The sequence below is a fragment of the Mercenaria mercenaria genome, unplaced genomic scaffold (genome assembly GCF_021730395.1).
Source record: "Mercenaria mercenaria strain notata unplaced genomic scaffold, MADL_Memer_1 contig_1759, whole genome shotgun sequence".
Lineage (NCBI taxonomy): Eukaryota > Metazoa > Mollusca > Bivalvia > Venerida > Veneridae > Mercenaria > Mercenaria mercenaria.
Genome location: NW_026459761.1, coordinates 37,400 through 60,823, shown reverse-complemented (window position 1 = coordinate 60,823; position 23,424 = coordinate 37,400). Strand labels below are relative to the sequence as shown.

At 34.3% G+C, this 23,424-nt stretch overlaps 1 protein-coding gene across 1 annotated transcript; it reads left to right on the top strand.

Annotated features, from left to right (window-relative positions):
- The first annotated feature begins 233 nt into the window (after positions 1 to 233).
- Positions 234 to 22,552, top strand: LOC123542734 (CUB and sushi domain-containing protein 1-like). Its single transcript, XM_053532769.1, has 9 exons — positions 234 to 389; positions 1,200 to 1,538; positions 2,103 to 2,444; positions 6,580 to 6,918; positions 7,632 to 7,970; positions 16,866 to 16,999; positions 19,523 to 19,619; positions 19,889 to 20,047; positions 21,941 to 22,552. Exons 1-9 carry the CDS (start codon positions 347 to 349, stop codon positions 22,249 to 22,251), a joined length of 2,103 nt encoding a protein of 700 aa, XP_053388744.1. The 5' UTR covers positions 234 to 346; the 3' UTR covers positions 22,252 to 22,552.
- Positions 22,553 to 23,424: the final 872 nt, after the last annotated feature.

The window sequence follows — 23,424 nt, the reverse complement described above, 5'->3', positions numbered from 1 at the left end:
GCCTTATTAAGACACGACTTATATTATACGTTTTGTTTTGAATTTTAGCAGAGCAAATTGTTAATTCCAACTTTATTAGATTGCTTAGTTTAACTTCTTGCATCTCAAAAGACATGAAAAATTGAAAAAGGGAAATATTTTTATTAGTTCGCATTTGCTCTATTAAACATCATTTACACTGCATTTTCACGAACTGACATGTTTTGCGTTTCTTTCCCATCCAGATTGTGGTGTTCCCCCCAGTTTAGAGAATGGTGAAATTATTGGAGTGACAGTTACAAAGATATTTTACGTCAGGTGCAACAATGGCTACCGGTTAACTGGCGAAAGTACTTTTAGCTGCGATATGAATGGGAAATGGACTACACTGCCAACCTGTCAACTGATAGGTATTTATTTTTGTGAAATTTTATCTTACTAATGTTATTCCTTTTTTATCATCTAGTTAGTATTTGCTGTGTGCAAAATACTTTTGAATTTAAATTCAAAGTTAACTTATCTTTTCTGTGATTATGAAAACAAATATGCTGAACTCAATTTTCCCGGTAGCATTGACTTAATGCGACTACTTTGTGTTAGATTTAGGTAATAATGCTCTCACAAATCCGCTTGTTTTTCAATAAAAAAAGTTATTTATGTGATATTTCAAAGAGCATTCGAGGATTAAATAATTATGTTTTAAATGTTTCTTTTATGTTTTTATTATGTTTTTAATTAGTTTTATTTTTAATATTGCTACATTTCATTTTTTTTTTATTTGTTTAACTATGTTTAGAGACAAACGGTGTTCATCTTAATAGTCAAGTCATGTTAAAACCCTTATTCCAAATATATGATATATAATCTATGACTTAAAAGTTAGGGGCCTCCTTGGCCAGTGATCAAGGTCGCTGACATTGAAATCATTTGTATCACATAGATAGTTGTTGGTTCCAGCCTCACTCTGGCAGCACCGAATTGTTTATGCGAGGAAGCCATCCAGCTGGCTAATTGAAGGTCAGTTGTTATACCATGTGCACTCTTGTGATAAAAATAGAGAGTCACTATATGATATATAATTGTGTCGGTGCGACGTTAAAACAAACTGAAAAGTCTGAAAATTCCTCCTTTTACCCTTTATCTAAATCTATGGATATGTAAATCATCACTCATGCTTAACCTGCTTAACAATTCGTTTTATGTCTGAGTATTCATTGTAGATTGTGGCCCTCCTCCAAGTATAGAAAACGGTAGGATTAGTGGACACAGTAGTAGCAATACATTTTCTGTACAGTGCAATGATGGCTATATAATTACTGGAGAAAGGATTATCAAATGTAGTTTAAATGGTAAATGGACAGCTTTACCTAGCTGTGAATATTTGTCATGCGGGATTCCAGAAATACCGCGCAATGGAATGTTACTTAAAATAAATGGAACGAGATTTAACGCTATGGCCACCGTGAAATGTGACGAAGGATATTCATTGGCAGGAAATCCTGTTTTGACTTGTCAAAACAATGCGAGTTGGACAATGATTCCGAGATGTATTCAGATAGGTAATGAAGTTTTAAGTTTATGTCAACACGAAAGTATGCATTCCCTATAGGTCCACTTTTTGCTAGACATTTTTTAAATGCCTGTATGTAGTGAGGATTTTATTTCAAATTTTCAAATTTGCAACGTGATCTTGCAGAACATTATAGAGAACTTACATGAACTACAATTCCAATTGTAAAAATGACTTCCTTTCTTTTTATTTTCTTTGAGAATGAACGAAAACAATTCCTTTTTAAACCCACTAAAATTGCACGATACCTTAAATACATAAATCAACAATTTGATTCTCCTGATACTTCGAGTTATTGTCGTACTTTTGCTTCATTAGTTGTAAAACATGAATACACATTAAAAAAGGAGTCTTAGAATTTACTGCGAAAATCGTAATATATACTTTTTCTTTTAAAGTAATCTGGCGCACATAATTTTGTCATGTTTTCATAAGACTGTATAAGACTGATTTCTAAGATCAAGTTTCGAACGGTAACATTCATTGACCTTTGTCGAGTTTGATAAGTACTTTTATAATTCATAACAGCAGATCAAACTTATTTGCTTTTTAGATTGTGGAATACCGAACATAACATATGGTAGCATCATAGGATCTACGAGCACATTTTATGGCAGTAAAATACAGATAGCGTGTAACGATGGTTATGCTCTGAAAGGATCAGACACCGTTCAGTGTAGTATTGAAGGACACTGGAGCACAATACCTACTTGCAATGTTGTTACTTGTGGCTTACCACAAATTCCCGCCAATGGAGCTATTGCTAGTATACAGGGAACTACATTCAATAAAACCGCATTGATCAAATGCCACGCTGGGTACGTCATAAATGGAACAGATGTAGTTACCTGTTCCAGTCACGGCAATTGGACGGAGAGTCCTACATGTACACAAGGTATAACTTAATAAATGACACTGTGACCAAGAAATGTATGAGTGTATTTTTCCATTGAAAACTTGTTAAAATTAAGAGTGTAGGTAAAATATGGGCAGTTCCTTATTTATCAAAGTGATAACACAGATAAAGTTAGATAATTGTGTACAATTGTTTCCGTACTGACAACACTCTAATGAATTGTGTTGACATTTTGCAGTAATCTACCCTATAAAACTATAAATAGGACTAATGCTGCATTATAAATGTAACCTTTTGAAAAATTCAATTATCGGCTTACAATTACAACGTACATTTTATCTACATCTTGTAATAAGATTATGAAATATAGAAGCGTCAGACTTACATCAAGCGTAACTTTTACAGTAAAAAATGCCTTATCTCGAATACAACTTTTTTACAAGTCGAGGAAGTTTGTTTAATCTTAATCCTAAATGCTTAAGTATATTTACTTGCATTTTATTACCAAAGTATTGCATGGATCGTCCATTTTCTTTTCCCGCCTCGAGCTAAATCGCGACGTTATTCTGCAGTTTCTTAAAGTAACGTCGAAGATTTCGGACCTTTCAGAAACTTGTACAATGGAGCATATTGTCGACATTAACTTTGTCGCATGAAATACTTTAAATGAAAGCATATACTGACATAAAGTAGTGTGTTTTTAATGATTACCATTCAAAAACTGTTACTGAAGGAGCTCTTATCCTGTTTTAAGGGCCCGTTTTAGCTTATGTCTTGTTGGTATATTAATATACTTGTTGCGACTTAATCTCCTTTTGGGTCCTTTCAGTTTTGCACATGAAAGAAGAAGGCCGTTTGCAAATAGATGCGAGGGTTGATTTTGCTTCTTATCAAAGGAATTCTCGATTGTTTATACTTGTTTATGTTTAATATATGGACTTAGTGATTCTATGTCCATTTAGATATTGTGAGAGAATACTTAAATAGTATTTTGAGATTTTTGTTGACTGATTTAAATCTGTAAGTTATGCAGTTTATATAGCAGGGAGGTGGGCTGGTATCATTTGCTTATTTTTAATATAGTTTGTATTTATTGTACGGACATATCTGTGTAATTACCGAAGGATTTAAACATTAGTTTGATAAATAGCTTTTCTATTATACTTTGCAGTTATCATAATGACTATTTGTTTTGTGACCTGCTAAAATTTAATCCTGGAATATTGGAATATTGAGGTGTTTATTTGTGTGTTACTGGAAGGGGTACACTTAAACGAGAGGTAAAAGAGCAGGTCGATATTCGAAGGTAATATGAATTATTAAATCGGTAATATGTCTTGCAATTTATGTAGGTAATTATATGGTTTCCCACGCGAACCTACTTACAAATAGTGAGTTTAAGCAACTTTTTCTGATTTTTTCTCGCTGAAAAGTATTTTCTTCTAAGTGAAGTAATTAAACTTCCATTTCACATATATATTAAGCAAATTAAATTTTCATGAGCACGGATCAGGTAATTAAGTCGGCATATGTGAGGAAAATAATTAGATTCACTTTTCAATATACCACCGTTTCTTGCAGTATGTTTGTTTCTAGTCCTGATGGTTAATGTATATGGTTTTTATAGAAGAATATTGTAATAAAACAATCAAATGAATAAATATAAAGCAAGTTGGCTTCCTACAAAAAAGTAGTTATAACGTATTGTCATTTGTAGAAGGATGGCTGTTTTTCAGATCTTACTCTATAGTTAGCCTTTCAGATCTTAATCTATAGTTAGCCCAAGTGCTAATGTCTGACTGTATCAGCCGGTACTGGCTTAGGAAAAAGGGTGCCATCCTTATCCTTTGTATTGGATTGTAACTGGATTTTAAATCTATGATTACTGCTTAAGGATGAACATTTATAGCCCATTTGGCTATGTTCGATCGTTTCTAATAAAACAGAGAAAGTTGCAATTATCTCAATTGTGTTGGATGGTATTTGATTTTGAATTTATGATTAATGTATATTGACTGTGTTTCGCCCATTTGGCTATGTTCGATCGTTTCTAATAAAAAAAGAGAAAGTTACGAAAGTTGCTATTATCTCCATTGTGTTGGATGGTACTTGATTTTGAATTTATGATTAATGTGTATTGACTGTGTTTCGCTCATTTGGCTATGTATCTTAAGTATAGAAAACGTAATCTTAAGTAAATAACACAGGATAATAATGGAATTACTCTTGATAAACAGCGCGCCATAAGACACAAATCTCCTTCAACTTCATTAGCATTTGATGGAATAATAAATGTTTCTTTTTAAAAATTATCTAAAGCACGACGAGACTGTACATACATGTACGATATCAATGTAAAACATAACTGAGCATTGGAAGACAGATTGTATCTGTATAAAAAAGTAAAGAATGGTGTAGGAAGACCCCAGGTGCCCCTCCGTGCTTTATTTCATCACGAGCGAGCACCTGGGTAGAACCACCGACCTTCTGTAAGCCAGCTGGATGGCTTCCTCACATGAAGAATTCAACGCCCCGAGTGAGGCTCGAACCAACATCGATGAAGGGCAAGTGATTTGAAGTCAACGACCTTAACCACTCGGCCACGGAGGCCCCCTATTTCCGTTTTATATCAGACAGAAAAGATAAAACGGAAATAACCTATTTCCATTGCACTCGGAGTTCTTGCAAGAGACATATTATGCCCCCAGTGATGTCAAAGATGCACTCGCACTCTTAAACGTATATCGATTTGCAAGGGTTGGTCTAAAAGCAACTTAATGTAGAAGGTGCGTTTCAATTCACAGATAATGTTTCAGAGAATCAGCTCGCAAGTAGAAATTTGCAGCGGCAGCTGATATGTAATGGAAAAAAAGTCTTATCAAACAATATCGCCTAAAAGATTTTTTTCAGTGGATTAAACTAAAAAAGGAAGGACTGTCATCACAATCCTGTTGTCATTGTACTGTCGTGCTTCGTCACTGCCGTATCTTCGTGTTTCTCATTTATGTTGGGTAGGCGCTGGCTCTGCCAGAACACCGTAAATCCCACATTCAAATCGAATTCTGATCAAGTTGAGCAAGATTTAATCACTCATTAAAATCGAATACGTAAAAAAAATTATCATTAAAGTTAAAACCGAAAATTCCAGCTCAAAACGAGTCAGGACTTATTTTTTCTGTTATAATTCAAATTTTATGCTATGTTTATATTCTAGTATATGCTTTCATTCAACTTATATCTCGACAATATGCTCCATTGTGCATGTTTTCTGAAATCGTCCGAAACCTTCGAATTAACTTTAGAATACCGCCAAATAACGTCACGTTTTAGCTCGGGGCGGGGGTGGGGGCGGGGGGGGGGGTGGGGGGCGGGGGGTGCGGGGGTGTGTGTGGGGGGGGGAGAACATTAGTCTTACTGAAAAAGTAACGACATCGGCATTAGTCTTACTGAAAAAGTAACGACATCGGTTACATACACGTTTTGTTAATCAAACGCAAGTAAGTACATTTGCGCATTTATAATTGGAAATTAAACAAATTTCCTCGATTTGTAAAGCAGTTGTATTCAATAAACGGACAATTTCCAAGCAAATTTATATGTTACGCTTTATGCAAGGCTGACGATATAATATTCCATAATCTTAAAGTACCTCACAGATCATTAAATCTTTAATTTTCTAAAGATATATCAATTCCATACGTGTCCGCTTCCAATTAAAACAGGCATACCTGGGAGAAACAGTGAAAATGACGTGAGACAATTACGCCCAAAAAGTGCCGTAATAGGCCAAGTTTGACAGCGTACATGTACCTAACACATGTGGATAAGATTAGAGTCAATAGGAATAAGTCAGAAATTTTCAGTTTTCCTCCGTTCAGTTTTCACAGATATATCTTAATTCTTTATAAAGATCGAACTCTCCTTAAACAAATTCTTCTAATTCTGAATTTTGAAGGAAAGTTCCCTTATGTATATTAAGTTGTGCGTTAAAAGTTTCTATGCTATATTTATCCGTTATTACATATGTTTAAAAGCACTTTATGCACATATACGCGTCTTTGAACCTTCGTTTCAATCATGTATTCAATCAAATGTCTAAATAAGGAAGATATTGGGACAAAGTAAGGATTGCATTTGATTCAGAAATTGATACATGAAGATGCTTTTCTTTAAGATTGTGAAGTACCAGCTAATATAACAAACGGCGTGATCACAAGACAAAATAGCACAGATACATTTATTGTACTATGTAACCACGGATACATCCTAATTGGCAATTCGACTGTAAGATGTGACATTTATGGAAAATGGATGAACGCCTCGGTCTGTAATCCGGTGTCTTGTGGAATACCTGCAATTCCACAAAATCGTAAATTAGTAACATTGAGTGGAACAAGTTTTGAGTCAACTGCTCGAATGGAATGTGACGAGGGTTTTCTAATGGAAGGAAGTTCAGTAATAACGTGCCTCAGGAACGGAAGCTGGACATGGATTCCTGCATGTGAACCAATAGGTAGCTTAAGCACATTTGTAGATTACCCCCCCCCCCCCCCCCCCCCCCTCCCTCCTGTTAAACTAAGCTGGATCAAACTCATCTGGAGCAGAAACCAGATATTTAAACACACATTAACAATCCAAAGAACGGTATCCATTAGTAAGATTATACATTTCGAGGCCACCATTAATTTGAATAAAGAATGTAAATTGCAGAAATGCACGTATATTTGTATACTATTAAAACTTTTTTAACTAGAGAGGACAGACTTTTCAATATAAAATTGTTTAACATTCTGAAAAAAAAAACAAATATATATATCTTCTATGCTCTATTGAAGTCTTTAAGAAGAAAAATTGTGTTCGGCACACACAATTTACAATTTGATCACATTTGTAAATATCTTAAAATTTAAATGAATATATATAGTAATCAGATGCAATCAATGATGAGAGCATTTATATTGATATTCATTGTTTCTAGACGTCGGGCTACTAATACGGTTATTTCATTCATTTGTTACCAAAATGATTTGTTTAAGTGCAGTCGGACTTCGTTCGCTCGAATTCGACGAGACAAGCAATACTTGTTCGGGCTATATCTGTAGTACGATACACGACTTAGGAATGTTGGCGGGGCCTTATGATTACTTCGGGCAAAAGCTGGTTTTTAAAATATCTCAGTTCGAGTGAAAGAAGTCCACTGTATAACAATTTATTATCTATTTTAAGACTGTGGTACTCCAAAAATAGAAAATGGCATCATAGGAGGGTACAAAGAACCAACGTTTGGAAGTATTATATATGTGACATGTAAGGAAGGTTATATATTAATTGGTTCAAATACGGTCCAGTGTGGCAGAGACGGAAAATGGGGTTTACCTATTTGTAAACTATATCCTTGCGGGTTACCAGAAATACCTGAAAATGGCGCAATTGACAGCATCAGTGGAACAATCTATAATAGAACTGCTTTAATTGCATGTCATCCAGGGTTTTATATGAATGGAACCAACATCGTTACATGCTCCAATCGCGGCAGATGGACGAAGAGTCCGAGATGTACACCAGGTATCCTTTAACTCATTGTCTTAGATATTAACGTGGCTTGCTACTTTCCTCACAAATTTCGGCACCATCTCAGACTGTGACGATTTTCGATATAAATGAATGGAAATGCATTCCCTTTCAAATTGTGCATTTTCTTAGATAAATATATGATATAGTTTTGACGTCGTGGCGCCCCTTAGTGGCAACAATAGATTTCCCCCATTTTTAGCGTTAAACGCTCATAATTTTCGCAATTTTTATCCAATTGTGCCGGTAAAACATTCATTTTGTTATACAGATATTCTTTTTTTATCATTCCATCTATTTTTGAAAGAACTTTAATAAATTGAAACGATTATTCGGTGCAACCGGCCGCAAAAACTATTCTGAGGTCGGAAATGTTTGCCTCGTTCGTCAGATAGAATGGCAAAAAAGCTTTTTTAAACGTTTTCTAAACGGTGAATTGTTTTCATATTTCCTCATTGTGTGCAACATTTATAAACAAACTGATAAAGGGAATAAAATGGGGGGTCAGTGCATAAGATTTCTCGCTATTACATTTCCCAACAAAGCTTACCGCCGTAATTTTACTACAATTTAACGTCAAAAAACTTAGGCAGATGAGTGTAATGTACGCTCTTTATATTGAATCATTTATAAATATCATTTTAATATTAATTTAAACAAGTGGCTTAGTTAAACGAAAATAATACTAAGTAACTAAATGTATTTTATTACAATTTTTTTTCACATGATTTTCCTGTAAAAATTGTATCCTAGTGACTGTCCTGAACTACTCTTCAAAATCCTTCACATCATCTTTTCATGTTTCTTTTTCGTGCAGACAATAACTTCGAAAATAAAACATATAGGCCTTCACATTCCGATTTGAATTCTATGCCTCGAAAGGATCTTTTTACAGATTCCATTAGAAATAAATTGTTCGCAACATTTCGCATACTTCTTCTCATTTACAATCTTGTTTTGATTTCTTTTAAAATAAATTAATGGAATATATTTTCATTATTTTTCTTTAAACTTCTCAACAGCTGTGCGTATTGTAGCGCTGTGCTTATTGTAAACAGGCCCTACGATATCTTTTAACAAGATTAACCCGTTTGTATCCGGCCTTCCTTTTTTCTGTCGGAATGTTCTTGTTGAAATAAAGTAAGTTTCTCCCAAAGTCCTTCGACAGTTAGACGTTTTACAAAAATTCATAAAACGTTAGGTGCAACTATAACTAATTTTTCGAATGGTTGTTAAAAGTTAAATCGTTAATTAAAGCTATTCGGATATCCGTTGATAATGATTATTTGTAGTTATTGAACATGTTTTCTATGGATTTCAACATTTGTATGTTTTGTTATTGCTTGTAGAATCACACCATTTTGGGGATAGATGTAAGTATCAAAAGTCTTCCCAGACCTGGTATCAATAACAGCTATGTGAATGATATTTGCATCAACTTCTGAACACAATTTTAACAAATTTCATCTTATTTTTATAATTGATCACGCATGAAATAAAATGGTTATATGGTCTTGGTTACTTTTCTGCGAAATCATTTTAGGAGAAAATATAATAACCTATGCTCAATTTCTAAAACCGAAGAACTTATAGTCGTCAATTTAAATATATAAACAGGAACCGGGAACATTGAAAAACACCCTTACCTCTTGACTGCTCAAGCAATCAAAACATTATTTTTGTGTACTATTAATATATAAATTCCTACATTTTATCGGTACATTATAATGAACATACAGTAAACCTCGCTGATAAGGAACAGCTTGGGACCTCTAAAAATTGTTCCTTATAACCGATGTTCCTTATATCCGTATAGAAAACTAGTTCCTTGTAACAGAGGTTTGTATAACGGACACAATTTGTATAGCGAACACTATTTGACTAACGTTTGAAAAGGGCACACTCTCACACTCCGGACCGACCATGAACTTTTATGTGAGAAAGTTGCGAGTCTATTACAGGTCCTTTCCTGGAGAGATGGTAAGGCAAGCATGTATATTGCTGAGATACTGTTGAAACACGGCGTTAAATCCTAAGCCAAAATGTACGTCGGTAAGAATGACCGTAATTTGTGTTTATACTTTGTCGGTTATTTCTATCTTCTTTTTAGAGAGTGCTTCATTATGACTGTAAGATATGTTGCAGTTTCTCCCCTTACCTTGCTCGACTGCATGTTATGTGAACAGGCATCAATACTAACATAAAATAAATGTTCAAATATTTATTACAACAACGTTATATTAGACTACACATTAAGATTAAAAAGTAGGGTGTTTTGACATACATTGTATTGCGACATACATACGGTTTAAAGTGTAAATTATACCTATAATTTCATACTGTCCATTTTAGCACCTGCTTTATTTTTTACAACTGGAAATTTGGTAAACTGGACTGTTTGCCATTGTTAATCACGCGTAATTAGCACATTTGTCGTAGAGAGGGAACATATGTCGCTAACAGGGTCAACATGTATATTGTCACGTATATTGTCACATGACCTAGTTAACGACACATGACTGACATCGGTGGTAGTGGCCTTAGAAAGGGAACAACAATCGATCCATGTGCGGCTGATCATCTGATGTGGCGTTAGACCTTTCGCCGGGAACCGGGGTGCTGAGATTGGCGGACACTCCCTTGAATTGACACCGGAGTAACACCTTTGTTATCACCAACCGGACTTGTCAACGATGGGATGAAGACTTCTAGATGTCAACACTTCGGGCAAGACAGTCTCTCGGGGAGATGAACAACGCTATGCACGCTGCTGAAAACTGATGGCTCGGGGTCCCATGACACCCTCCAGACTCGACACCGCATTTCCATCCCTGAGGGGTTTTTCCCATGTGAGACCCTTTTCCGAAATGTGTTTAACCTCAGCTGGATGTCGACGATGGGATGAAGACATGTACGACGTCGGGACATCGGGGATTCGGGCATATTGGTCAGCTACAGATGGATCGACCAGACGTTTTATTTAATTTTAGTAACCAGAAGTTAGAAGACCGAACTACATAATGACGTCATCAAAAGTAGGACCACCCACTGTTAGTGCCGTGAGATGACATGAGAATATAACAATATTAGATGATCATAACTTTAGAGGACGACAATCTTAGAAGACAAATACTATAGAAGATGATAACAACGTTAGACGTAACTTTAGAAGAACATAATTGCAGATCATAATGATGTTAGACGAATGCTCGCCCATATGGGAATACCCGGTGGCGAGGGTAAATAAACGTAAATACACACACACACACACATTTGTTTAGGATAGTATGACCGTTACCGTGACCGTGACTGATTTCCGTTCACTATTATTGACATGAAATACCTTAATACATGTACATGTAGCTCTAGTACCTAATATCGAGTAAATATAAGTCTACTATCTTTTAGTAATTGGTAAATGTTAATGATGCTATTATATATTTTCTTTTTATCGTATCCATGAATATCATACAAATGAAATAATTTGTGTTTATTCATGTACATGAAAGCGCGTGAAAGTGCTGGCGTTACTCTGACGTCATCAGCGATTATGCTGTTTATTTCCGGTTTTCAATCATTTTTATTTTTCATGTCTGTTCGCTATAGCCTAGCTACTGCAGTCAGAAATTTATTAAGAAATAGCAATTTATAATTTTTATTTCTTGACAAATATTTAACCGAAATTAATATATCACTGTGTAATATTTCGATCATATTAATAAATTTCTGTCTTCGTTCACTAAAGAAATATGTCTTGTAAATACAGTATGTAATTATACTGTCAGGAGCAAAATATTAATATCCTGGTATTCTTTATAATCAATTTTGTAACCAATTACTATGTTATTCATATTTTTCACCGATTTATTTAAACCACATTTACAAAGTACTTCATGATTGATTTTCCAGAAATCTGATAAATAACTGCACTCAATGAAGAAATGACGACTATCTTCAATACAATTACAATGATGGTAGTTCGGGCTATCTATCATTTTCCAAGTAAAAAGATTTGTAGCAACAATCCGATGGATTAATTTATATTTTAGCTGTTTGATTTTGATATCAGGAATAATTTTGTTTAAAAAATAGTAAAATGCTTTCCAGTTTATTTGATAACCAAGTTGTGTTTCCCAATACCTATGAATATACGGTGATTCAATTATCTTACTAAGAAGTAACATGTATATATCCTTGTTGGTAACTTCAGTAAATGGTTTCCTTTTTACATCAGAAAAGGTTAAATTTGTGCTAACTTTAGTCAGATAAGAGTATTTTGTTTTAAAATGATATTCCATTCCTTTGGAATTGCGTATTTTCAAAATGTTTATTTCTGGTATCCAGTTAATTTTTACCTTGAGACTATTAAGTATTCAATTTACATCAAGTTCACCTTTTTCTGACAATAAATCATCAACAACTAGAATGTGTCTGTAGGACACAGGGTGTGCCCCCCCCCCCCCCCCATTGGTACGTTTGTCACAAATAAGGTGAAATAATTCAAATGTCTGCAGTCTTAATGGGGTATAGCCTCAAAAAAATATGAGAAGGATTCATTATTCTATACCATATATTTTTTGAGCTATGAGCATCAGAAACAAAAAATCCACTATTTTGGCTATTTCATGGGCCATAACTCTGTAATAAATGCTAAATTCTCAAGAAGAATGCCAAGTGTGCAAGGTCACATTATGATAAAGACTCAAGCAAGGTTTCATGAATTTACATTAAATATTTTCTGAGTGAGGCGCATTATTAGGTGAAAATGTGCACATTTTTTTTTATATCAGGGGCCGTAACTCTAAAAATAGGGGGTGGACTCAAATGAAAAATAGGAGGTGCGCAAGTTCATATCATGATAAAGACTCATGCAATGTTTCATCAATTTATATCAAATACTTTTGAGCTAGGCGTGTCACAAGGTGAAAATGTGCATTTTTGACTATTTCAGGGGCCATAACTCTAAAAATAGGGGGCGGAGCCAGATGAAAAATAGGAGTAGCGTAAGTTCATATCATGATAAAGACTCATGCAAGGTTTCATGAATCTATACCAAATACTTTATGAGCTAGGCCTGTCACAAGGTAAAAATGTGCATTTTTTACTATTTCAGTGGCCATAACTCTAAAAATAGAGGGCGGAGCCAGATAAAAAATAGTAGGTGAGCAGGTTCATATCATGATAAAGACTCATACAAGGTTTCATCAATTTATATCAAATACTTTTGGGCTAGGCGTGTCACAAGGCGAAAATGCGGAGCCAGACGAAAAATAGAAGGTGCGCAAGTTCATAGCATGATAAAGGCTCATGCAAGGTTTCATCAATTTATATCAAATACTTTTTGAGCTAGGCGCGTCACGAACCTCGGACGGACGGACGGACGCACGCACGCACGGACGGACGCACGCACGGACGGACGCACGGACAAGAGCAAATCTATATGCCCCCACCACTCATGGGGGCACATAAAGTATATAAGAATCTATCCACTTTTTGAATATAACACATTTCCTTTATGCTTGATAAAGCTGTTACCCCGTATTTACTGTTGTCTTATTTTATCAAAAGTTTATAGTTTATTATTGTCGCGGAGAGATCTGTTGAACTCTATCCATATTTTAGCACAAATTTTATAAAAGGCAGGTAGAGATAAAAGTTCTGCCTGTGGTAGTGATTTCATAGAATCTAAATCATCCTAAATACTAAGAAATTCTTTCCATATTGACTTAGGAAAAAAGCAGGGACAACCTTCCAATTCGCCTTTTCAGCAGAAATCAAATTTTTTAATCACTTAATTTTCATTGTTTTCGAAAAAGAATCAATATCTACCATATCAAGGCCTCCATCACTTTTATGGCTAATTGTAATTGAACGTTTAATTTTATCATTTTTGCCATTCCAGAGAACCTAAAAAATATGGCGTTAATCTGGTTAATGATATATTTTGGTACTTCTAAGTTTTGCAATAAATACGTGATCTTAGGTAAAGCTAAAGATTTCAGTACAAAATTTTAAATTTCTATTGCTCCAGTCTGAGACAAGTGTTTGGCATTGCAGAATTTTTTCATTCCATTTGAGGTTATTACATTCTTCTTTGTTGTTACCAAAATACATTCCTAAAGCTTTCACGTAATTATTTGTAAAATTTATATCGTAAATATTTGTGCATGTATTATTCTTCTGTTTTCCTATCCATATGCCTTCTGTTTTTCTTTTATTTAATTTCAAACCTGAAAACTTGTCAAATTCTTCAATCTCGGTGATTGCAATAGGAATTTCATTGTGATGTTTGAAAAAAAGGTTGAATCATACGCTAGTTGTGTTAATTTTATTTGTTCTGAATTATCAGTTTTTACAGTTATTCCATCATTGTCTTTGTTTGATCTTATTTTATTGACAGTATTTCGACTACAATGATAAAAAGAAGAGCTGATAATGGACAGCCTTTTCTTATGCCTTGTGGTAAAGAAAAGAAGTCGGAAATCAATCCATTGTTGGTAACACATGCAGATGTATTAGTATAAAATATTTTAACCCATCTTAAAAAAGATTCCTGAAAGCCAAATTTTTCTAAAGTTTTAAACAAAAACCCAATCAAACGTGTCAAAAGTTTTTTCTGAAATCTAGGAATAGAATTGTTCCATCAGTATCTAACTTATCAGTATAGTCTATTATATCTTGGATTTGTCTTATGTTCTAGCCAATGTATCTATTTTTAATATAGCCTTGTTGATCTAAACTATTTTCGGGATTACAATTTGTAAACGTTTGGCTCAAACTCTTGCCGCAAGTTTAAGTTCTACATTTAAAAGAGATACAGGCCTCCAGTTTTCAATATTCTCTTGGTCACCTTTTTATAGATCAATGAAAATACTCTTTGTTTGTGGGATATTGATAATTCCCCATTTCTGTGATTATAATTCAAAGAATTTATTACTAAATTTCCTGTAAGATACTAGAATTTTTTATAAAATTCAACGGTCAATCCGTATAAACCTGGACTTTTGTTAAGATTCATTTCATTAATAGCCTGAGTGCATTCATCATAAGTAAGTTCTTTGAGTACGGGAGGTCGTGGGTTCGATCCCCGGCCGCGTCATACCAAAGACGTAAAAACTGGTACTAGTAGCTTCCTCGCATGGCGCTCAGCATTAAGATGATAGTGCTAGGACTGGTAAGCCCGGTGTCAGTAAAATGTGACAGGGTGGGGTATCATGCCACGTGTCTACGGCGTGATATTCCAGTGAGGCAGCACTATAAAGTTGGGCATTGTGCTCACTGCTACAAGTAGACACCGTCGTTCATATGACTGAAAAATTGTTGAAAAGACGTTAACCCCCCCCCCCCCCCCCCCCCCCCCCACACACACACACTTTCACAGACATTTGCAAGATTAGGTGTTAATTTATTTTCTAATATCATTGAGTCCAGATATGTCCAAATATTCAAATCACTTTCATCTTAGTTACGAGTATATATATATATATTTTTTTTTTTCTTAACCTTCTCTTTTAAGATTTCATCTTTATCAGTAATTCTGTCGTTATTTATCCTTGTTCTAAAATATTAACTCTCGAACGAATTTGTGCTCCTCGTGCTTTAAAGTTATAATTTTCTTCTATTTCTTATTCAGTTTGAAAAAATCTGCGTTTATTAATATCATTGGATTTCTGCTATATCAAGATACTTAATTCTTCTTCTTAGTTAGAAAGACGAGTTTGTCGGTCATGTGCTACTTTTCTAGAAAAAAATGATTGTTTGCTCCTTGATTTCTAATTTACATAGTTCCCATTTGGTTTGTTCATTCTTAATATCAGACTTCATGAAATTTAAAATAATATTGTTCGGTATGTAAAAAAAAAGAAAAAAGAACGAAGCAAACTTCTCCGACGTCATAATAGATTTTGTGGCCGGTTGCACCGAATAATCGTTTTAGTTTATTAAAGTTCTTTCAAAAATAGATACAATGAAAAATAGAATATTTGTATAATCAAATGAATGTTTTATCGGCAAAGTCGGATAAAATATGTCAAAATCAAGAACGGTTAACGCTAAAATTGTGCAAATTTACTGTTGCCGCTAGGGAGCGCTACGATGTCAAAACTATATCATATATTTATTTTAAAAAGTACCATTCGAAAGGGGATGCATTTCCATTCATTTATACCGAAAATCATGACAGTCTTAGATGGTGCGGAAATTCGCGAGGAAACTATATAAATTTGGATGATAGGGAAATGTTCTCATATCTTCTTACTTCTTCCTTGTTTTAAAATGTTTTACTGTTTAACAGTACTAAGGGTACCAGACACGTCTTTTGTAAAAGTCACATGCAGGATAAGCGAAGAAAACTTGTACACACACATCAATATCGAAAATCAAAATCTACCTTGCACCTGTACCATGGCAAAGGAAATTTAAATTGTATAAAACATATAGAATTTTATTCCAAAGCGATGATGGATTTTCTTTATTTCCACCTACTGCTCAGTTAGCTGCCGTTCTGTTACTTACATTTCCGCATTATTTGATGAGAAATGTTCCAAACGAAACAGTGACTGCCACATTGTTCCATATCTGGATGACTCTTTGAGATCTACGGCTATCTCAGCACATTTGTGATTAATATAGTGACATGTTTCTTATCAAACGGTTAAACGTTGTGCAGACACATGTTTTAGTACCATCTTCATATGAATTTTTTTACGAAAATAACCTGTAATCGGTCAATTGACTGCATTATAAAAACCCTTTGAACACTAATTTCAGAATATTTTTTCTGCTTTATATAAATATTTATATATTGTCCTTCAAGTTTCATCTGTTAAATATAAAATTATATGGAAAATCAGGAAAGTGAAAATATAATATTTATCTTTATATTTACAGTAAGTGACTGCTATGATATTATTCACCTAGAGTCTAATACATCATTAAGCGGAATTTATAATGTCACTTTGTGGAAGTCTAAAGCGAAAATACAAGTTTATTGCGATATGGACACAGATGGAGGTGGATGGACGGTATATCATTTGCGAATTTACAGAACATTTGTTTGTTTTTTTTGTGTAAAATTGTCTAAATACCGTTCTTCAATAACATTTAAGGTATGCATAAACGTCCGGTGATATTGTGATAGGATGGACCTGTCTAACTATGTGCATGCATGTTTACTGGCATCTGCTCACGAAAGGTGTCAAAAGACTTTATATACTTTGTATTTTGTCAAATAATCACGGAGTGATTACTCTAAAGTCTTGTGTTCTACCTGCTGATGTGAACGGACATCTGTTAAGGTTTCCTCCAAAGTACCAGTTTTATAACTTTTATTACTGTAACAATATGATTAGGTCACAAGTAAACTAAATGTGTGTCCGTAGAGCACTTATACCCCCACCACTTCCGGTTAATGACTTTATGTGAATTATACTTTAAGATATTTTTACATACACGTTTAAGCTACACTCTGTGTAGTTTAAACTATTATGACCATAAACCTGGTCTAACTGAGAAAAAAAACAGAACTCCAGGTACACAGCCTGACATGCCGTTAACTATGCTCTATTGCTTTAATAAGAAGAACAGAACATAACAGAACAGAAAAGTTATATACACTACAGGTACATTGTTAAACTTACCTATGATTTACATAATACGATTATAGAGGTCACGCATGAAATTGGCTATATTATGACAACGCATGTGGAAAAACTAATGTAATACAAAAGGGAGACATACTTCCTTCAAAGAAATACAAAAGTGCTGAGCTGAAAAAGAAGAAGTGGTTGAAGTTTATTAACTTAATCCTCAATTCATCATGCAAAGTGGAGAAAACAGAATTAAAGCGAATATCAGATATGTTTTTCAATTTAAACTCTGTGAGATACTTAATTATATAGGAAATATAAAGTTCTCTTAAGATACATTAACTCTATTTGCTAACTGCTAATCTAAAAATGTGTAGATTCATTTCGACAATATTTCCTTTTCTAGTATAACATTTGTACATATTTGATCAAGATTTACATTTCCATTGTATCTGATGATGACATATGTTTTCTTTTCTATTATCGGAATGTTAATTTGGTGATTACTGTTTTAGTAAGGTACTTTTGTACTCTCTAATAACTTATGTGTAGGCAGCTTATTGTCATCTGGACATAGATAACTCTTATTTTTTGTACAGTTTAATGTCACTTTGTTTTCAGATGTTTCTTTTTTTTTAAATAAATACCCTATATTCAATCCATATAGTTATTTTCTATACAGAGTGATACCTTTTGGGGAAACAAAATAAGATAATAGGCAAGGTTATATTACTGAGCGTAACATATTCATCCCCAATGCTACTTCCCTTTTTACGCCTTTTCACTTTTTTCGTTCTTGATGAGCTCATTATTAGCCACACAACATATTCCAATAAAAAAGTGTTGTCCATAACCACTATGTATTCCATAACATTTACAAACAAACTTCGGAGCACTGAAAATGTGGGTCCACACCCAATCACGTGACCACATAAGCCAATATGATTGTAGGTCAAATACTTTTAGAGACACATGCAACAAAAACGATTATGCACTTAAAGCATATTTTTAATGGACTCATATCTCTGATCTTGGAGATTTAAATCCACAATAATGAAATCTGTAAAACAATTCCTTGTAGCATAGAACGCAACCACGCAGAATAATAGCAGACTCGGTTTGATTTATTCTGCTCAGCATAGATAATGAAATATGCAACACCTCTCACACCCCTAGCACCGGCTGAAGCGGAACTCTATTACACATATATTGAATGGACTCCGTGACCCCAAAGGACCAGAAAATACAAGAACACTGAACTCAGATGCCTAAATTTACATGCTGAATAAAGTTTCTAAATGGTTTCATAACTCTAGGTCAAACATTTTTTAACATATATGCAACATAAATTAATGGTTTCTCTCATTGCAATAGACTTTTAAAAAGAACAGCATGGATCCTGACCAGACTGCGCCGTTTCTTTTATAAGTGCATATGTAATGCTCTTTCATGCATATTTTTGAATAAGTTAAATATCATGCACAAATATCCATGCTGAATGATACACATATAATGCTTCAAAATCGTAGATAATGTCTATTTTATGCATATTTTGATCAAGTCAGTGACCGTAACTCTGGTGTGCCTGTGTGAAATACAATTAAAAATGTTACAGCAGGTGCACAACTTCCCATTCTGACCGACACTATAAGATTTTTTTGAGATATGCACGATACAGATTCATGACTGACAGACAGACAGAGTGACGGATGGTGTTCATGGGGAAAACACCGACAACCTACATCCGGTATACAAGAATATAAATTTTGAATCATTCATTATCAGGAGGCGTTGTGAAACATTAGTAAACAAATTGAAATAATACCGTAAATGATAAATTTAAGGCAGATTGTTATAGACGTGTACAACATAACCTAGAATACTGCTTTCAATATCGATATACTCTTAAAACGTGTGAAACAAATTTATTTTTATTGCCGTAATGCGTTTGAATTACAGGTATTTCAGTACCGTTATGACGGCTCTGTTGACTTCTTTAACACCAATGCACAGTACGAAAATGGCTTTGGAAATTTATCGACGGAATTCTGGCTTGGTAAGTAAATCTTCGATGATATTATGTCACTAACAAGAACCTAAAATGCACTATCATCATAAGAAAAATATAGATATAAAATTATAAGACAAAAAACTTGTCAAGAATATAGCATATAAATTATTGAATTTAAAAAAAAGAATTCAGAAATTAACTGACACTTGCATGAAAATGAATTACAGTTAAATATCTTGCAACAGTAGATTTAAACCGTCGCAAAATCTGGCCAAACTACTGCAGAAACTTATCCTCTATATCTTGTTACTTAGGATTGAAGTATATCGACGAGATGTCATTGCAAGGTAAAACTGAGTTACGAATAGACCTGTCTGCAGCAGACGGCTCTACAGCTTTTGAAATATTTCAGAACTTCTATCTTGTAGCTGGTAATCGACATATTCGTATAGACAAAGGAACAGGCACGGCAGGTAATACGGCTGCATGTTGGAGTTGCAAAATTTTGTTACATTATTATTATATAACTGATTTTTGTGTTCAGAGTTTTTGCGACTACATGTATGTCAATTTCTATAACAATTATGGTACCACTACATCAGCAAATAGATATTTAGTCACCGATCATATCCTTTCACATAACGTAACAGGTCCCGCTTTCTTTACAAATATGTTTCCAGTTCAAATTAACTTCGACCAAGGAATTGAAGGATGTAAAACATGAATATAATAATAAACAAATGTATACGTCCGTTCACACGAATACAGACAATCAAAATCGCAAAGAACTGAGTATATATACTTTTTACAATGAAATTAATGTAATAGGGAAGAGTACTCCTAAAGGATAACTGACATATAGAAAAAACGAAAATTATGTTGTCAGCTCATCTTTTTTCAATTATTTAACCCTTGTTATAATTTGAATACGCACACGCACTTTCTAAGGATAATGACTTTCTAGTAAAATGTCCAATGTCAAATCAAAAGAAAGATGTCGTTTTCATTTACCGTGATGTTTCCTGCCTGGTAACAAATTAAGGTTATCTGTTAATTCAAGATGCCATTAAATTTATGAAAGGTATTATAATATTACTCATAATATCACTCATTTTCTTAAATCCTTGTATATTTTCAAAACATTTTTCATTACATGTATGAGAAAACATGTGCTGTATGTAGCTTTAACTAGTGGCCCAAGATTGTTCAAATTATTCCCCTAGGGTCGACTATGGCCTCACCCTAGGGGTCACATGGTTTACGCACACTTATATCAGGAAAAATATAAACACATTCTTGTACAAAACCACAGGGCCTATAACTTTGATATTTGGTATGTAGCATCATCTAGAGGCCCACCACACCAAGATTGTTTAAATTATCCCCTATGGTCAAATATGGCCCCGCTCTGACAGTCATATGGTTAACATAGACTTATAAATAAAGGGAAAACTTTGAAAAATCTTCTTGTTCAAAACCACAGGACCTTGTGGGGGGGGGGGGGGCTTTGATATTGGTATGTAGTATCATCTAGAGGTCATTTACTACTAAGATTGTTCAAATATTCTCCTAGGTTCAAAATTTGCCCCGCCTATGGAATTGCATGGTTTATATAGAATTGTATATAAAAAAAAGTCTTCTTGTCTTAACCCACAAGACCTAGGCCTTTGATATTTGGTATGTAGCATTGACTTGTAGTCCTCTACCAGATTGTTAAAATTATTACCCTGGGGTGAAAAGAGGTCCTCCCCCTGGGTTTCAGATTTTTACATAGAATCATACAGTATTTTTTTTTAAATATTCTTCTCTGAGACTGCAAGGTATAGGCTTTTAATATTTTGTACGTTGCATTGCCTAGTTGTCTTCTACCAAAATTATTAAAGTGAAGCCCTTAAGTCGAAAAGAGGCCCCACCCAGACTTATATAGAATAAAATGAAAACTCTTTTTTGCCAGAAACTGTAAGGCCTTTAGTTTGTTACATTGCCTAGTGGTCTATTAACAAATTTGTTCAAATCATGCCCCTGTGGTAAAACGAGGCCCTGGCCTGGGGGTCCCAAGTTTAACTTAAACTTATATTGGAACAAAACATAAAATCATCTTGTCTGAAAGTTCAAGGCCTAGGCCATTGCTATTGTTTTGCATCATTTCCTAGTTGATCTCTAACAAGATTGTTCGAATTATTTCCCTTGGGTGAAAAGCGGCCCAGCCTCGGGGATCACTTATTATATGAGATATATATGAAAAGTACATGATGACCACAAGTGATTAGGAATCACCGCTTTTAGTATATAAGCGGAACTGAAATTGCGTGTATGCCATTCAGTTGATTACCTATGATACAGAAAGGTTGTCGTATATTTCACAGGTGACAGTGGCAAAGGTTTATCGTACAATTACAATCTACCATTCTCCACTCGCGATCGTGATCTAGGCGGAGGAAATTGTGCTGCTAAATGTCATGGCGCTTGGTGGTATAAAACTTGCTCATATGTAAATCTCAACGGGCGATATTTAACTCCGGGAACAAGAATTATAAACGGCTCTGTGACAAGTGGAATGGTTTATTTGAACTTTAAAGACGAGTCTCTGAAATCATCTAAAATGATGTTTAGGCGAGTCAAAAAAACCAGTGTGATTAGACATGTGCACTGTCAACATAACTTGTTTCATAAATAATTACAACAGTTTTTACCTTTAGTTACTTCTATGCATATGATATATGCAGTATAGCTCAGTGTGTTGATATGACTATCGAAGTACATTTCTAAGGCAATCTTTCAGTCAGTACACAACAGTATTTAAAAAAATGCATCTAAGACCGCTTGGCTCACCTTATTCTTTTAAAATCACATTACGTCTAAAATTCAAACTGCCTAACAATATTTGAAGGTATGGCCTCGAAATACTTTGAATTGTTTCATTTTGCAAGATTTCTTTTGATTTCCCATTTTCTTACCTTTAAATAGGTGATCCTAGACTGAGGTTGTCTATGTTGTTTGACTGTGTATGATTTCATTTTTTTCCATTTTCAAAGGTTTAAATTTTGACAAGTGTCTGACGTTTAAGTAGGTAAATGTTTGACTGAGGTTGTATATTTTGTCTCATTTGCCGTTATTTCGTTTCATTTTTTGCCTGAGGTATGAAAACGAGCACTCTTTTTTCAACATTAACGCAGATGATTTTCCATATGAGTCAGAAAATGATGAAATGCTTAGATTAGTTTTTATGTTCCCCGAAGGGGAATCATATAGTCGCCGCTTCGTCCATCCGTCCGTCCCGCATTTCTTGTCCGGAGTATTTCTCAGAGGAGATGCGCATATTGTCGTTATGTTCAGTCGGATGATTTTTCACAGAGTTATTGCCCTTTGATAATCCGACAGTGATATTATTTACAAATGCAGTACAATTCATGTCCGGAGTATTTCTCAGCAACCACCGGTTGGAATTCACTGAAACTTAAAAAGGAGATGCACATATTACAACTGTATCAACTTCCGGTCAGGTAATTTTTCAATTAATTATTGTGCTTGGATTATTCAACAAAAGCATACTATAATACAATACTTGTCCGGAATATTTTCAGCAAACACTGTTACTTCGTAGGAAGCTTTACTCTTAAGAAGAGATGTTCATATTACATTCGTGTTTTGGTAGGATGATTTTCCATTGAGTCATTGCCCTTTGATTAATCAACAGTTTATTATAGTACAATTCTTGTCCAGAGTATTTCTCCATTGGTTGGAATTCAAAAAAATCTTCATTGAAAGGAGATGTGCATATTATCTTAATGTTTTGGTCGGATGTTTTTATACATAGTTATTAGCCTTTGATAATTCAACAATGGAATAG